Here is a 17459-nt window from a genome sequence, read left to right as displayed (position 1 = left end):
CTTTTGTAGCCTATGGGACGTCTAAGTCTGAATTGCATGCTCTCACTCTATTTTCCGTCCCTCTACTCGGGGGACGCACGGAGCAAAGCGGACGCAAAACGCGCGCGCAGACCCTAAGAACTGAAAAGCAACTCTCCGGCAGGCACCCGCGAGGGGGCGGAGCGAAGGAGTACCCGCCCCCCCGGACGGCTCTGGCCAATGAGCACGGACGTTGAGCCGGCCAATGAGCGCGCGCAAAAAGCGGCAGGCCAATGAGCGCAGGGCCGCTCGGGAGGCGGTGCTGGGATACGGACCAGGAGGACGGAGCGGCGGCCTCAGCCATGGGCGCAGGGCCTGCGGGGGCGCCGAGGGGACTCGAGGAGCGGCCGTGGAGGGCTGGGGAGACAGCAGCCGGGACTGGCCCTCGACGCTGAGTCGCGGCAGGGACTCCCCTGGCGCCGCGAGGGCCCGTGAGCTCGAGCGCAGCGCACGGAGGGAGCCAGGCAGTCACTGGCCACTTCACGGGGGCTCCGCCTCGCCTTCCTGGACGTGTGGACACATCGCGGGGTGGGGAGAGGGTAACTGTGACTCCCGCCCGTGGCACGTTTCCAGGGTCTCCTGAGGCCGCCGCATATCCCCGGAGGCCACCTGGGGCCCAACGCCGCCTCGGTCGAGCCCCGGGGTGGCCCTGGATGGCTGAACTGCCCCCTCGCCGGCCGCCCGGGCCCCGCAGCGGCTGAGGTTGCTGGGATCGCCCGGTCGCCGCCGCCCTCGCCGCCCCCTGCATGCCTGGTGCTCGGGTCGCCGCCCACTTGGACGCTCTGGGCCCCCTGGTCTCCTCCGTGCAGCCGCCGCTGCTGCCCTCTATGTTCTACGTGGGCCTGTTCTTCGTCAACGTGCTGATCCTGTACTACGCCTTCCTCATGGAGTACGTCGTCCTCAACGTGGGCCTCGTCTTCCTGCCCGAGGACTTGGACCAGGCGCTCGTGGACCTCGGCGTACTCTCCGACCCCGGCTCCGGCCTCTACGATGCTGACTCGGAGCTTGACGTCTTCGATGGGTACTTGGAGTGAGGTCTGGACTACCGTTCTCTCCACCATCTGCAGCCCTCATCCTGGACCAGCCGGTCACACCGTGCCGCCCCTGTTTAGGGGGGCACTGTCAGGACCGGGATGGGACCCCAGGAGGAGGCCCCCCACGGCCTCCAAAGCGTGTAAGTGCCCCCCTCAATAAGGGTTGGGTTGGGGTGAGGGAGAGGGGAGCGTCCCCAGGACAGACACCCACACTTCTCCCCAGGCTTCTGACTCCTTTGCACCTACTCTAAGTCCAACTGGGGTGCCAGGATTCCTGGACCATCCTAGGCCCTCAGCTGGGCTGGAAAGTTTCCCCCAGTGACGGGAACAGCTGTTGAAAAAGGGAGGGGACCCAGGGCCAAAATTACCTTTGGGGTAGCCATGGAACTTACACCCATGACTTGTAGAAAAAGCCTTTGCACCAAATGTTTGAGGCTGAACTGTCAGGTCCCCCTCCCCCAGCCTCAGCCTGTCTTGAGGATGACCTTGGCATTTTGGGAGTTCTCACTAGTCCAGGAAGAATAAAGACGTGGGGATGTCAAAAGAGGTAGGGAGCTAGGCAATGGTCACCTTTGAATTGTGGCCCTTTGGAGGACCAGAAGGGAACAGTATGCAGGGGCTGGGCCCAAGCCTGTGAGAAGAGGATCCTTCAGCAAGGAACCCGCACTTCCTTTCTGCCTTGGCTTTGCTGCTGTTTTGGAGTCAGGTTTCAGCGTGGCCGGCGTCAGTTCTGCAGCTCAGATCTGCAGAGGCTGCCAGTTTTGCAATCTGCCTTCATAGAACTGGCAAGCTGGGGTCGATGCCCAGGATGGCTTTATCTGGGTTTTCAAGGCCTTGGGAGGCTCTTAGGTCAGCAGAAGGGGCCACAGGATCATTGCACTGGTGTCAGAGTCCTGTCTCTGGGCCTGCACCAGGGACTTTTGTGTATGGTGCATGTTGCGGATTAGAGGTAGGGAAATTAAAGTCCAGAGAGGAGTCAGGCCAGCCAAAGAGAAAGGGCACCTGGCCTAGACGAGAGAGAAAGCGGGCTCACCAGGTAGCCATCAGGTCCATTGAGGGGTCATGGGGCAAGCAGGAACACTTTGTGGCCAAGCCATATGGCTGAGTGATGCTGGGAGTTCTGCCAGGCATGGGGCCTGAGCAACAACAGCAGGAGATGCTTCATGGCAGGCAGGGGCTCCTTTTAGAAAACAGACACTGTTGCCACTCACCCCAGGCAGGCATTTGCCCTTCTTCTGTACCGTGTATCTTTGCCAGCATGAACATAAGCAGAGGTACTGTAGTCAGTTCTGGTACCGTAACAGTATCACAGGCTGGGTGGCTTAAACAGCATACATTTCTTTCTCACTGTTCCCATAAGGGCACTAATCCTAGTCACAAGGGCCCCACCCTCATGACCTGCCACCTCCCACAGGCCTCACCTCCTAACACCATCATATTGAGGAAGATTTCTTTGAACAAAGCACTGGTTGAGCTCAGTGAGAACAAATGTGTTCAATACTCAGTGAGCAAGACAGGCTGAGCCCTGGCACATCCTCATCAGACTGGCACTTGATGAGGAAGACTAGCAGACACCCAGACACCCAATGAGATTTTTAAGAGCGTGCAGATGTGTGAGGACTCGAGCTTCCCCTGTGCTCACTGCTGTGTCCTCAGGTGAGCACAACAGAATCACCCACTACAGCGGTCACCCAAAATCCTGTTCCCAGTAAGATGGTGTGAGGAGGTGGGGCTTCGGGAGGTGTCAGGTCATGAGGGTGGGGCCCTCGTGAACGGAATTAGTGCCCTTATGGGAACTGTGAGAAAGAAACTTAAACAGTGCATAGCGTCTGGGAAAACACTCTATGTCCACCAAGTGAGACACAAGAATAGGGGCAGGCTGCTCTGGGGGAGGTCAGAGAAAGTCTCTCTGCGGAGATGACATATTTGAGCTGAGTTCTAGATTGATAGAGGGAGCCAGACACCAAGATCCAGAGAACAGTGGTCCCTGCAGTGGGAGCTGCTGATGCCAAGACCTGAAGGTGGGAGAGACCACAAAGAGGCCAGTGACAGGAGGCAGGGGCCACGCCATGCAGGACCTGAGCAGTGGGCAGGCAGTGGAAGGTTTGAGGCAGGGGATGACACAATCCAGTTCACATTTTGCAAAGGTGACTTTGGCAGCTGTGAGCAGAACAGGCTCGGGGGCAAGTGTGCAAGCAGGAGGCCAGTGAGAAGGCTGTTAGTTGTCCAGCCAAGGGTGACAGAGGCTTTGACCAGGCCAGGTCAGTGAAGATGGGGGAACATGGCCAGACTTAGAACACCTATCAGAAATAGAACTTCTGGGATCCACTCAAAATCTGTACTGAACATTGACCATCTGCTACTCCAGGTTCTAGCCCTTTGACTTAGTCACTCATTTAGTCATTCAACAAACATTGGTCCTGCTTGTTCTTCTGCCAAGGTCTGTGCTAGGCCCCTGTGATCGCAAGATGAATCCCTGTCCCCGAGCCAAGTGCTTAAATTTCAGACAGTGTAACTTGAGAAGAAGGTCTTATTTTATCTTCTCACCACATCAACAGAAACACTTCCGTTTCCAAATGAAAACACTGGCATATTCTGAACCAAAAACTGGAGCCCAAATGCTTTGACATATTTTCCAGCAAATGTTGTTTGAGCAGAAACTCCAGGAAGTGTGTCTTGGAGATACCTTCAAAGTTTTCCAAGTGACAGGCCTGACCCTGGGAAGTGGGCCAGGAGCTATGGGAAACGCCCCACCCCGGCCTCAGGCCTTGAGACTTGTGCTGCATCACACTTGCCCCGCCTAGGGGCCTTAGCCCCAGGGCCCAGGAAGCCCACATGGGGTGCCAAGCCCCAGGAAAACCATGTGTGAGAGACCTGGAGCTGACCTGGCCTGACCTCTGGGCTCCTCCCTTCAGCAGAGGAATGGTGGTGGTCAAATCCCACTCTAGCCGCTCATTCTCACCTGCACTCTCCCGTTCCACACAAGCCAACGCAGGAAGTGCTGACAAAGGGCACTGACATGCCCACGGTGAGCATGCGGTAGGTCTCACGATTAAAGGGGCACCCACGTGTGCCCCTCCACGTCTGTCTCTTGCGTATGCAGCCATGTAGCCCAGCCCATCATGGGTTTGCTGACACCTATTTGCAAACAGGGTGGAGGGCCAAGGTTAAGAGCCAGGACCCAGGTTCAGACTGAGTTCGAATCCCAAGCCAAGCTGTGACCTTGGACAAGCTCTTCACCCTCCCCCTCCTTCCATTTCCTCTTCAGTAAAACAGGGATAATGAAAATCTGCCTAAGCCAGATACACAGGGAAGCGTGTGCAAATGTGTAAGCCTGCACATGTAGTCGTGCATGAATATTTATGTCCCAGATGAGGGAAAGGACTGGCTGCCTGAGCACAGGAAAGGTCCAGGTGTGGTCTACCCTACAGACTTCCAGCTCTGCCTCCCTACCCCAGGACCTCGAGACCTTTCCCACCACCTTTCTCTAGGACACCAGGTCATCTGCAGCTCTGGAAGCAGGTTCTGCTGTTTGCCTAGAGTGGTCATTGGTGCACAGCAGCAGGGCGGGGAATAGGAGCTCCCTCCTCCCCGGGAGAGATGGCCTAGGAGCTGGGAGGACCCTCATGCCGCAGCTGTTGGGGTTTAAAGACAGCTGAGCTGCCTTGAACGTCCCAGTTCCTAATGAAGGTGGGTGCCTGCCAGCCCTCTCTTGGCAGCCGGGGGTCCTGGGGGAGTAGGTGCCATGTCTGAGCTGGAAACAGGAAGCCTGGGCAGGTGCTGTCAACCAGAGTCCATGAGGCCAGGGCAGCTGGAATTTGGAGCCAGGGTGACCAACTCCGTGGTCTTTCCATTTCAAGGCTCCCAGACTTCAGTTGTCGCCTGGCTGGGACTGCATTTGCACCTTCCTTACCTCCCTGCCCTCGGCTCTCTTTGCTAGTCTGTGCCTGCACTGTCAGCTGAATACGCAGAATGGGTGTCTGGGCCCTGCTCAGAAGCCCACACCTTCCACAGGGACGAAGGCATAATCAGCTTCAAGTCATGGGTGACCCACAGGCAGCCTGTGGAACCTGGGGCAGGGGGCTGGCTGTGTGCAGTGATCAAGCAGGAAGCTGGGACTGTCACCAGATGAACAAAACAGGTGCACCCCCAGGTCTGGCTGACTCTTCAGCCCTGTTCCTGACATAAGGTTCACCCAGACAGACCCTGGCTTTGGTGTTGGCCACCCCTTTGGACAGGAGAGGACTTCAGTACATGTCTCAGGACAGCTGAGATGCTAGGGACCCTGCTTCCTTGGCCCTGAGTTGACAAACTGGACATTGAGCCAAGAAAGAGGCAGGGGCTACACCACTCCTAGATAGGCGTGGGTTCCTTCTTCTGAACTGAGAGAAAGGGCATCTGTGACTTCACCATTCCTGTCTGCTTTATCTGTTATCATCACCTTGGACCTTTGGAAAGAATCGCCTGCTTCTGGAAAACCAAGATCACAGTGAAACAGACAGACACCTTTATCCCCATCTTACAGGCCCAGAAAAGTCAAACAAGGGAATGCAGAGAGAAGACAGCCACCTCCTGACAGCACCATTGCCCCTGGGGCAGGGGCCTTCCATGGGGTTCTCCCTCCTTCCTCCAGCACCAACTCAGTTTCTGCCAGGCTGTCTCAACTGCACTCTTGATCCTTTTTTTCGAACCTTCCTAATAAACTGTATTTTGGAATAATCCCACACTTACAAGATCCAAGAAGAACACCAGCAATTCTCAACCACCCCTTTTGCTTATGTGTGCAGTGCGAGTGTCCATGTGTGTGCACCTGTACACATATGTGACCCATGTGTCTAAACCATTTCAAAGTGGCTTGCAGGCATTAGATCCCTTTATTCTGACTATTTCCCCTCGTTTCCCACAGATCAAAGATGTACACAATCACAGTGCAGTTGTCAAAATTAACGAAGTCAACATTGGTGCAGTCCTATGACCAGTCTGATCTACAACTTATTTAATTGTTGTCATCTGTCCCCGTAGTGTCCTTCCAAGGTGGAAGGACCCAGTCCCCAGTCACCCTGCACATTTGTCTCAGGCTTCCTCAGGCTGGAGCATGGCCACAGGCTGTCTGTGCCATAGTGGCATTGTGAAAAGTACATGGCCGATGTCTGGTCGGCTGTCTCAGTCTGGGTCTGGCTGGTGCTGACTCGGGGGTTAGACTTCGGTGATGGCTTCCTGGTAGGAGTGCCACACAAAGCAATGTCCTCGGGCACCGCGTCAAGAGGCTTTCATCTTTTGACTGGGTCATGTTAGCATCAGTCACTTGGCTGAGGTGGTGGCTGCCACACCTCTCCACTGTCAAGTTGCTATTTTCCCATTATAATTTATAGTTTAAGTTGGATTATACTAGTTTTAGTGCTTCATTTGTTAAAAAAGGGTAGTTTTTTGTTTTTTTTTTTGGTGGTACTGGGGTTTGAACTCAGGGCCTCACACTTGTTAGGCAGGCACTCTCCCACTTAAGTCACTCCGCCAGCCCAAAAAAATCTAATTTTTAATGTGAATTTATATTTATTCACTTGTTTTATTTTTTATTTACTTGGAGTGCTGGAGAACCAACCCCAGGGCATTCATGCCAAGCACACAGTCTATCACTGAGCTGCACCTCTAAACTATGAGGGTTTAGTTAAAAGAAGGTGTGTGTCACTGTAAAGAAAACCGTCATCACTTTAGTATAAATAAAAATAAATGCCGAAGTCACTAACTTCTTGTCAAATAGAAAAACCAGCTAAAAGGCACAGGGCCTGTGGACTACGTGTTGTCTTTCTCTTCTCTCTTTCTTCTCTTGTCTCTCATCTCTCCTCTCCCTCTCTCTTTCCTCTCTCCTTCTCCTCTCTCCTCTCCCTGTCTCTCTCCTCTTTCCTCTGTCCTCCTCTCTCCTCTCCTCTCTTCTCTTCTCTCTCCTCTGTCCTGTCTCCTCTCTCTTATCTCTCCCCTCTCCTCTCTCCTCGCTCTTTCTTCTCTTCTCTCTCCTCTCCCTCTCCCATTTCTCTCTTTTCTCCCCTCTCCTCTCTCCTCTCCTCTTCTCTCTTCTCTCCTCTCTCTCGTCTCTCCTCTCCCTCTCCTACTCCTGTCTTCTCTCCTCTCTCCTCTCTCTCTCTTCTCTTCTCTCTCCTCTTCCTCTCCTCTCTCCTCTCTTCTCCTCTCTCTGTCTCTCTCTCTCTCTCTCTCCCCCTCTCTCCCTTACTCAGTGAAAAGGAGGTTAACAACTTGGTAATAAACATGTATCAGCCCCAAACTAGAACCTTCTCCTTGAAGTATTCACAAGGCTTGGCTGAGAACCCCAGAGCAAACCGCTTGCTCGCTTGTGTACATGACACTTAAGGCCAGCTCCGTGCACCCCTAAAGTTGTTTCTTGGAGGCTTTGCAGTTACACGAATTTGGATATAAATCCCAGCTCCACCAATACCTTGAACAAGAGTCTTCACCTCGCCAACCCCAGCTTCTTCCCTGTGAAATGGGAAAAATAGTACCTGCCTAAGGGCTTGTGCCAACTGCTGGGTTGGTGCCCCATCATAGTTGGTGCTTAATAGATGTGGGGCCTCTGGTCCCTGAGGCCTCCCTGTTTACTTGGGCCAGTCCCCAAGGAGGGCGTGTCTGTGTGAGTGTCCGCCAAGCAGCCCCAGGGCCATCTGTGATCCTTGGTACCAGTTGAATTCTGAGGGATGCTAGAGCCCCCTCAGCTGTCATCCCAGGCCCCAAGGGTAAGGCTTCATTACCAGGACTCCTTCCTGGCGGAGGCGTGGCTGCATGGTTAAAAATAGTTCCTCTCCCACGTCTCTATAGCTTCTCCTGACTGTTGCCTTATGAGGCTGGCTGGGCAGCTTGTTAGCTCCATTAGATGAGGAGGGAAACTGAGGCTTGCGGCGGCTCAGTGACTCACTCCAGATGCCCAGCTATGAGGTGGCAGCGTTGGACCTCATAGCAGCACTCTCCCGAGTGAGCTTCCCCGAGTGAGATGCTCTGTGGACTTCCTGCTTCCTTTTGAGCAGCCCCAGGTTCAGCTTTGCAGTCCAGGTGTATAGACCTAGAACACGTGGTTTCCGTCTCCTTGTATTCTTAGCATTGCCTTTTGTTTATTTTTATTCATTATAGTGACATAAATGTTCCCTTTAAAATTTAAGAGATAAAAAGTGCTGAAATACAGGTCAAGCATCCCTAATCTAAAATGCTCCAAAATCTTTTTTTGTTTTTGTTTTTTTTGGTAGCATGTGAGCCACACCCCTGTCCTTGTGCTTGGAGTTTGTTTTTCAGGAGAGTCTTTCACTTTTGCTGTGGTAGCCTCAGGCCATGACCCTCCTGACTCCTCTCGAGCAGAGTATCTGCCTTACAGTGCCACCATGTCTGGCTCCCAAATCCAAAACCAATATGGTGCCACAGGTAGGAATTCCACACCTGACCTCATGTGACAACTTGCTGTCAGTGCAGGTGAAAGTACAAAACTCCCTTCAGGCATGTGTCTAAAGGTGTCTAGCTTCATTTGTGTCCCATCAGTGAGTTTCATGTTTAGACTTGGGTCCCCTCTCCAAGATGCACACTGCATGTGTGCAAATATTCCAGAATCCGAAATCTGCAACACTTCTCCTGACCGTTTTGGACAGGGGATGCTCGGCCTGCACTAAATAAATAGTTCGGGTGGTTCTTGATATGACAAGACACATGAAGGTGTTGGACAAACGCCACCCTTCCCAAAGGCCAGAGTCAGTGGCTGCTGGAGGCATGAGACCCGAGCGTCTTCACACAGCTGGTGGTCACGCACCTTTACTGCCAACGTGGAATTGGAATGCAAGCTTGACAAAATGGCCTGTACTCCTCCGATGGTACTGGCTTCCCCTCAGAGACGGACTCCTGAGGGAACAGGCAGCTCCTCTCCCAGGCCCTTGCAGCCACCAGGGAGATGGCCAGTCTCTAGGGCACAGGACCCTGCTGACTGCAGGCAGTGGAGACACTGGACAGGTTGTGTCTGGGTGACATGTCTTCAGCTGCTTCTTTGGTCATTGGTACATGGGGAAAGGGATGCATAGTGGGTTTCTAGAAGGCCAGGTCTTTGGAGAGAAAGACTTGCCTAAGGTCACAGCTAGGGGGAGGCAGAGCTGGAATTCACCCAGACAGGAAGATTCTTGTGCTTCCACTGGCCACCCCAGAGGACAGCAGGTCTGCAGCAACACCTACCAGCACCCCAGGACACAGACCCTCCTCACTGAAGCCAAGCATCTCCCAAGCAGCTTCTCCACACAGCCATCCAGCTTGAAGTGGACCAGGTGCACACTGCTATCCTGACAGCCTACTTGAGCCACCGGCCACTCCCTCCATTCAGCTCTGGGAGTGGCTGTAATGGTTTGTAATGGAAGGTTACTAGTGCTCAGTGAGTCACCTGTCAAACCCTAATGCCCTAGACTCCATGAGCGGTGGCTCTGGGATGCTTTTCACCTGAAGAAGGATGACCCTAAGGCACCAAGAGGAGTGAAAGATTTGGGGTTACACCCCAGAGGTTCAGACCTGGTGCCAGTGTTTACAAGCTGTGTGGCCTTGCCCATTCCACCTAACCTCTCTGAGCCCCAATGCTGGGGTGGGGGCTGCTGCAGTTCTAAGGAAACAAGCTAAGACATGAGTTAGAGCTGGCAGCACAGGGTGAGGGGAAGGGAAGGCTGAGAAATGTCAGCTGTCAGCGCTTGGTATTGGGGCTTTGCCAAGGCTGCATCGCACGTCAGAGGAACAAGGGGTTTGGTCTCTTATCGCCAAAGTGGGTGGCACAGGTGGGACTGTGATGCAGGATGTCCTCTAGCTGCACACACTGAAACCTGGGGTCATGTCTCTGTCCTCAGCCTGCTGTGTGATGTTAGGCAGGTCACTGCCCTCCCCAGGCCCTTCATTCGAAGCTGTGGAGTGAGTGGAACCAGCGTGCATCAGGGTCCCAAGCCTCAGTTGACACTCCGCCTGCTCATCTTTGACCTTGTCTTCAGTTTTTTCTTTAAATCACTTCTTTTTCTTAGCTTTTTTTTTAGGCTTGGGAGATTGAACCCATGGTCTTTTGCATGCTAGGGAAGTGCTGTACTGCTGAGCCACCATCCCCACCCGTGCACCAGCTCTTTTTAAAGCGAAATAAATGTTTTGAGAGCCTCTGGCTACCAGGAGCAGAATCCTGGCTTCCCTGGCTGTCACTATAAGGCAACCCTGCAGATCAACACATGGAAGGAAATGCCGTAGTCCACCCAGCTAGATCCAGGACAAGGGCTGGACAGACAGACATGGGCTTGCGTGAGGCAATGGAGCCCAGCCAGACCCCTAAGCTGCTGGGATCTTATAGTCACAGGCTGGCGGGAGTGAGGCCTCATGGGGGCTTCCCCCTGGGCCTTGGGGTTCCCCATAGTGGGCATTGGGAGGGTGACTCACAATTAGCTAATTCTGCTACCAGCTCCTGGACACCAGGGCTCTCAGCGCCACTGTGACTCCGCTCCCTCAGAGTCCTTGGAGGAGGGAGGTTAGCATCATCTGGGCTCTGGCAGGGCAGGAGGGGAACCCCACCACACCTTTCTAGGACACTGTGCTCCATGAGGCCCAGTCTTGAGCCTCTGCTTCCCGCAGGCTCTCCATGGGAGTGGGAGAGGCCCCAGGGGTGGAAAGGCCTGCCTCGGGTCAGTGGGAGCCAGGGAAGGTTTCTGAGCAGTGGCAGGATATGTTGCCAGCTGGCTGCTAGCAGAGAACAGGAAAACATGGCCAGGTTGTCCCCGTCTCACAGCAGCCCCTCATACCCTGTTTTGAGCCACAGGAGGCCCCTAGACCTGCCCCAGTCTCTCTTCCCAGGCCCTCTTCTCCCCAGCCCTCTGTCTCCCTGGATGCCCTTCTCTGTGACTTAGGCCTGCTGCCAGTGTTCAGTCATCGTCCTGGCTGCGCCCTGTCAAGGGAGCAGGTCTGATCCCGTGGACTGAAAATGCTCAGTGGGTGTCTCGCCAGCTAGAGCTGCTCTGCCAATCACACTGCACCCAGGGTCTGCTGCATGGGCTGCTCAACAGTATTTAAAACCTGAGGTGGAGCTGAGGATGTAGCCTAGTGGCACAGCACTTGCCTAGCCCTGGGGTCAGAGCTAGGCTCCAGCACTTCTGGGCTGAGCATCTTTAGACGAGTGTGCTACCCTCTCTGAACCTCGATTCTTCCCCTGGCAAGTGGAGTCATAATGGAGCCTAATTCGCGGGCATCCTCGTTAGGAGGCGGGAATGGAATAACCATGAGACAGGATTTAAGTGGAAGTTGCTTACTTAGAGAGGATTGTAGGAACTCCTGGTGCAGAGTGGGAAATGAGATGGGGAGGGAAGGGAGACCGGAAGGGGCGTGTTGGCCGGGAAGCTGCCATTGCCGCCCAGGGCTGTGTCCTGCTAGGGAGCCAGAGTGGGTGCACAGGCTGCCCTAGCCACAGGTGGGGGAGCTGGGTGTTGGCACGACACCTTTCCAGCCCTGCCTGGTGGAGAGCAGCTGCTGCAGAGACTTCAGCTCTCCTGCGCTTATAGCCAGGGCCAGGCAGGCTCCAAACGCGGAAAGAAAGGCCCCAGGAAAGAGGCCCCCCTCCAGTGGAGCTGAGCTGCCAGGCCATTGTGCTGGGAAGGGTGAGTGGAGGGGGGCAGAGCACCCCCAAGCTCTGTTCCAGGCCCATGGCTCAGAGCAAGAGCTTGGGAAGTGGTAGCCTCCCTGTTGTGAGCATTTCCGTCATCCTGAGCGATGTGCCTGCTGTGCCTCCCACTCTTACGCCCCCACAGGCGGGTCACTTGGCTTCTCTGAGCCCCCGTATTTTAGCCCGTAAAATGGGGCGATACATAGTTCCCGGTGGAAATGGTCCTGTCCTCTTAGGTGGGCTTTGGAAATGGGATTGGAGACATTTTTAGTAATTATAGCGACTGGAAGTGCTACTGGCATTTGGTGGATAGGGGCCAGGGATGCTTCGAAAATGCAGTGCCCAGAACAGTCCTCTACACCCTTGGATTCTCCTGCTCCAATGTCCTGTTGCCCAGGTCATGTTGTGTGTTAGCATAGCACTTTTGTTCCATGCTTGATAAATTTGTAGAAGGAAGACGCTACAAGACATGGCATTGGTGAGGGGGCCATGAGGAGGGTAGGCCTGGACACGCAAGGTACGGCAGAGATGCCAGCACCAGCTGCTCACTAGAGGGGATGAGAAGAGGACCTGCCAAGGCTGGGCCTAGGACTGATGCTGTGTCCTAGGAACAAGAGCCCAGAGGGGCTGCTGGGTAGCCTGGCAGCAGCAAAAGCCTTCCTTCAGACTGCAGGGCGCTTTCTGGGCGAGGCAGGAGGAGCTGCCAAACCCTGGCTTCTTGCGCTTACTCAGCTGCTTGGAGCCTCAGGCTGGCCAGTGGATCCTTGGTGGCACCCCTTGTGGCTGCACCCCTTCCTGTGGCCCCAGCATCCCCATTCCATGTCAAATCACCTGGCTCTCCAGCCCCAGGGCTCAGAAATGAAGCAAACCCATTGAAAAACATCTGTAATAAAAATTATGGCAAAGCGTCCCAGCCTGAGCCCAGGATCCCAGGGGTTCCTGGGATTTGCAGGATTGAGGAAGCCCTCCCTGCCCCACCAGAGCCTCCTGGGCTGGCTTTGTCAGGCCTGTGGAAGGACATTGCCTTCCAGTTGGTAACACTTCTTTGTCTTCTTGTTAGGCCTGCTTCCCCCGAAAGCTTCGTGCCAACAGAGCAGCTTCCGTGCCGACCCAGGAGAGAAGGCGAGATTGGGACTGTGTGCCAGGGCGGGGAAGGTGCCTGCCTCTGCAGAATGGGGAAGGTCACCAGCATCTGGAGACCTCCTCCTGCACTCAGGCCACGTGGTCTTGGCCTTGGTTCATGACTGTGCGCTGTTGCAATGGGTGTTTACAGGAACCCAGCCAGAGTTTGCCTCACTGCACTTCAGCCCTGACCTCACCTCTTCCCATACTTACCCTCGAAGAAGATGCTTCAAATCAGGACGCACACAAAAGCCACTCCCAGTGCCACTGTTTGATGCCTGGCTGGGTTTGGCCTGAGGCTGGCCTTAGTTACTACTTCAGGGTGTGGTGTGAGGAAGAGGCCGGGGATGTGTCGGGGGCCAGGGTAGGGCTTGATTCATCATTGCAAGTTGCTCGTTTTTCATCAGGTTGGCAGGACTGAGATCCCGGCTGGGGATACCATGCTGCTCCTCAGCCAGAAATATATTTTTGAAAATGTGAGTTGTGTGAATACTTGATTTCGATAAACCTGTAAAAGCAATACTTAGGAGGCTGACTTATTTCAATTAAAAAATGTATGCAACTCCAGTCCCTCTGGTGCCCTGCCTGGTTTATTTCCTTTGAACTTTAGAAAAGGGGACTTTGTGGTTGACAGAGGGCAGAAAGGTCAGAGGGCCCAGTTTGGAGATCCAGTAGGGAGAAGCCACCCTAGCAGGGTAAGCATGAGATTCCCCAACTGGCCCCTCCTCAGCTTCTGCCAGTCTGACAGGCCAAGGGCAGCCTTTGGGATGTGCTAGGAAAAGCCTAGCAGCCGTGTGAAACTCGAACCTGGATCCCACGGGAGGGGCAGTGTGGAGTCCCCATGGACAGGTGGCAGACCTCCAATAAAGAGGGGCAGGAGGGAGGGAGGGGAATAAACAAATAGTGCAGTGTCAGGCAAAGAGTGGTAATTCTCTCTGATGTTCAGAGCACCAGAGATTTTCAAGGGACCTTCACATATAACAGGTTATGAAACCAGGTGTGGTGGTGCACGCCTGTAATCCTAGCACTCGGGAGGCTGACAGGAGGCTCTCCAGCTCAAAGCCAGCATGGGCTACATAGTGATAGCCTGTCTCAAAACAAAACAAAACATAAAGAAATAGCAATGAGGCCCATTTTGCAGCTGAGGAGACCGAAGGGTGGATGTGACCCTAGGGGAAGCCCATGTTGCTGTGTCTTCCTGAGACTCCAAGGAAAGGGACATGAAGACAGTGGAGAGGACCAGGAAAACAGCGAGCACAGGGAGGGAGGGGCTTGTGCTGGGAGACAGGCCTGGGGGAGAGGTGAGGGTTGAGAAGGTGCACGGACCCTGCAGACGTGGCCATGCCTGAGCTTCACTTCCGGCCCCATAGGTCGGGGCTCAGAGACCAATTCCAGCACAGGGCACCCTCACCAGTAGACTCTCCAAAGAAGTCAGAGGTCAAGTTCACATCGACTCCTTCTCTTGTAAAGATACGACCTCTAAATGTCCCGTCTCTGGCACGGGGTCATTTACCCACCTGTTAGGATGACTGCGTGTTAATTACAAAACGGCAGCTCCACACCAAGACTCTCAACTTGTCAAGCAGAGCTCAGTCCGGTGCTCAGTCCTCATCTACCCCCTTGGCCAGATGCCTTTGCACAGTGCACAGACTGCCCAACCACACCTGGCTGCCCTGTCCATATAGCCACTTAAATTTTCTAAGAGACCAACCTGCCAGCTCAGGAAACTGGAACATCTTACCTCTGTGCACTTAGTACACAGCTGTCGAATGGATAAAGCAAAGGCCCTTGCTGGCACACAAAGCTCAGCAGTGAAGAAAGCAGGCTAGTTCCCTGCCCTCCAGGAACGCACGTCCCATCCCACGACAGGAGCAGGTGACACAAATAAGTGTGAAGATAATCTAGTGATCGGGTGGGAGAGGGGCTCTGTGTGGAGTACAGTGGACAGATAGACCGACCCCCCAGAGTGAGTCCTAGAGAGCCAGAAGTCAGCCCTGTGAAGGACAAACATTCCAGGCAGAAGCAAGAATGAGACAAGGCCAGATGAAAGAAGGGCCACGAAAAGACTGAGCTGTGTGCCAGGCTTCTGCTCACTGGACCCTCACAGGACCCTGTGAAGAAGGTACTGGGATTTCGCCCATTGTACAGGCCGAGGCTCAGAGAAGTAACTTCCATAAGAAAGTGTCAGGCTGGCACGGAGGCCAGATGGTCCAGCTCTAGTCTGGGCTCCTGACCCCTGGGCTACCTCCCTGTGGAGTGGGAGGGCTTAGCACATCGGCTGGCATAGCAGTCACAGTCACCAAGATTGATCAGGCGCTCACCATGGTCTCGTGCTGGCTCACCATGGTCATCGTGAAAACTCATCATGAATAATTAGTCTCTGACCTCATTTTGTCATTTCCGAAAGGAGGAAAAGCAGAGGACACAGGTGTGCCCACCTGGCTGATGGGTGCATCAGACGCCTGCCTAGGAGACTGGCTCCACGCTCACCCGAGGCCGCACGGTGGAGGCCACAGATGCAGAGACCCTAAACAGGCCGCTGAGCTATCTACAACCCAAACTTGGACCACAGCACTGACGCCCTTTGCAGCTGGGCCAACGCAGTCCTCTTCAGGCACTGGGCAAATACCTTGGGCAGACACCTCCTGTCCCCAACTCCCACTTATTGGAGAGAGGAACAGAACTTGGGCACCAGGTTGGTCCTGGGAGCTCAGGGCTGGCAGGCTGGCAGTGAACAGATGGCTCACACGACCAGCAGGTGCATGGGTGCATGGATGGACAGACAGACTGACGGATGGATGGATCAGCACTCTGACCAAGCAGGCAGGGCCTTAGTGAAGAACAGCAACAGCCTCACTGGTGGCCGGCTGAGTGGAAAATGGAGCTGTGGGCCCTTTCTGGTTGCTGCAGCCAGGGCACCTTTCCGACTTGGCGAGGACCAACCAGCTCCTGGGCCAGGGCTGCACCATCGTGAAGGGAGACATCCCTGCAGGACAGCTGACAATGCCTCTGCCTCTCCCACCCCAGAGTGAGGAGGCCAAGAAGAAAACCTTCCAAAAAGACAGGACATGAGTGGAGGTGGACTCTGCCCATGCGTGCATGCGTGTGTGTGCGCGTGTGTGATGTGTGTGTATGTGTGTGTGCATGCGTATATGTGTGTGATATGCATGTGATAAGTATGCATGCATGTGATGTGTGTGATGTGTATGTGTGTGATATGCACGTGTGATATGTGTGTGATGTGTATGCGATATGTATGCATGTGTGTGTGACGTGATGTGTGTGATGTGTGTGTGATGTGTGAATGTGTGTGTGCACACGTGTGTATGCGTGGTACAGGATGGGACAAGGAGGCCCTGCTCTGTCACAGCAGCTAACAGAATGTGGCAGAAGCAATGTGACAATGTGACCTCTAAGTCTATGAAGAGGACACAAGTGGTCTCTGATGGCCTCTCTCTTCCCTTCTATCTTCTCTCTCCTTCCTCTCCTCCTCCTCTTCTCTTTTTCTTCTCTCCTCTCTCTCTCTGTCTCTCTCTCTGTCTCCCCTTTCCTCTTTCCTCTTTCTCTGATCACCCACCTTCAACCCTGCCCCCATGCTATGAGGAAGCCCAAACCAGCCCCATAGAGCGGTTCCAGCCAGCTATCCCTCTTGGGGACCTGAGGCCCCAGCCAACAGCTGATGTCACATACCAGACACACAGGCCAAGGAGCCTTCCAATGACCCCAGGCTGGCTTCAAGCTGCCCCAGCTGATGCCCAGGGGCACAGGTGAGTCGTCCCTGGGACCCTGCCCAAATGCCAGAACTGTGTGAGCAGAACTGACGCCCACATTGTTCTCAGATATGGTATGGAGTGTGTGTTTTCCCAGTACATGACCAGCATAGTAGGTACCCCGGATGGAACCCATGCTGTGACATCAAGCCCCAGACCTGTGTTGAACATTTATAGTGTAGTGAAAACGAAGGGAAGGGCAGGAGCGGTTCCAGGCTGTCCCCTCCTTCCTCCTGTAGTGTAACATTTGATGCTGCCCAGCAAAGGTGCAGTGTTCTGGCAGGGCCTAGCATGGCCTTAGCCAAAAGTCAGTGCAAATAGTGAGTGCTCCCGACAGACAGCAGCTGCCACAGGACCCCTGTCACATTTGGGGATCAGCAGGCGGGGGTGGCCCACCGGTATCTTCGGAGTGCCAAGTGGGTCTATCAAGTGTCTAGTCTGAGGATGGACAAGTACTTCCTCGTGGGGCTGGCCGAGCCTGGGCAGGCTGAAACATGGCTGCCTCGGACCCTCACTCTGGCCTGGTCACTGCTGTATCATGTGTCTGCAGGGAGTGCCTCTGACATTGTGTGGACCATAGGTGCCACAAGGCGCCCATCAGTCTGCCAGGGGTCATAGCAGCCAAACAGGGCTGGCATCTACCTGGGCCCTTAAGGAGCCTGGAGCTGAGCCTGGGTCCATTTGCAGCTGGTCAGGGGCCAACCCTGAGCTGGCAGGGGCGGGGTGCCAGGATGCAGGGCTCATGGGATAGGACCCAGAGAAGCGCTGTGTCCACAAGTGAGTCTCCTGTTCAAGGTCCAGTGTGGTCAGTGACCTGAGAGAAAGGTAAGCCAGGAAGATTGAGGAGGGTAGCCTTGACTCTGGAGGGGG

General features: G+C 54.5%; 2 protein-coding genes across 6 annotated transcripts in view; one reads left to right on the top strand and one right to left on the bottom strand.

Moving 5' to 3' along the window:
- Positions 1-272: 272 nt before the first annotated feature.
- On the top strand, positions 273-13389 carry Dexi (Dexi homolog). 2 transcript variants are annotated; one of them, XM_020179852.2, is made up of 2 exons: positions 273-1192; positions 12758-13389. In XM_020179852.2, exon 1 carries the CDS (start codon positions 765-767, stop codon positions 1050-1052), a length of 288 nt encoding a protein of 95 aa, XP_020035441.1. In that variant the 5' UTR covers positions 273-764; the 3' UTR covers positions 1053-1192; positions 12758-13389. The 2 variants fall into 2 exon arrangements, with proteins under 2 accessions (XP_020035441.1, XP_073916167.1); XM_074060066.1 differs by lacking the exon at positions 12758-13389 and adding an exon at positions 3611-4901.
- Positions 11437-17459, bottom strand: part of Ciita (class II major histocompatibility complex transactivator) — a 48866-nt gene continuing 42843 nt past the window's right edge. For all 4 annotated transcript variants that reach the window (XM_020179854.2, XM_020179855.2, XM_020179857.2 and 1 more), the window contains exon 20: positions 11437-17403. The gene's annotated coding sequence lies outside the window, so the exon portion shown is untranslated. The remainder of the gene's footprint in view (positions 17404-17459) is intronic.

The sequence above is a fragment of the Castor canadensis genome, chromosome 17 (genome assembly GCF_047511655.1).
Source record: "Castor canadensis chromosome 17, mCasCan1.hap1v2, whole genome shotgun sequence".
In the NCBI taxonomy this organism is placed as follows: Eukaryota; Metazoa; Chordata; class Mammalia; order Rodentia; family Castoridae; genus Castor; species Castor canadensis.
This window is presented reverse-complemented; position numbering and strand designations above follow the sequence as displayed.

Bases quoted from the DNA above. Each gene is read 5' to 3' on its own strand.
- Dexi (XM_020179852.2), top strand. From the start codon at position 765: ATGCCTGGTGCTCGGGTCGCCGCCCACTTGGACGCTCTGGGCCCCCTG.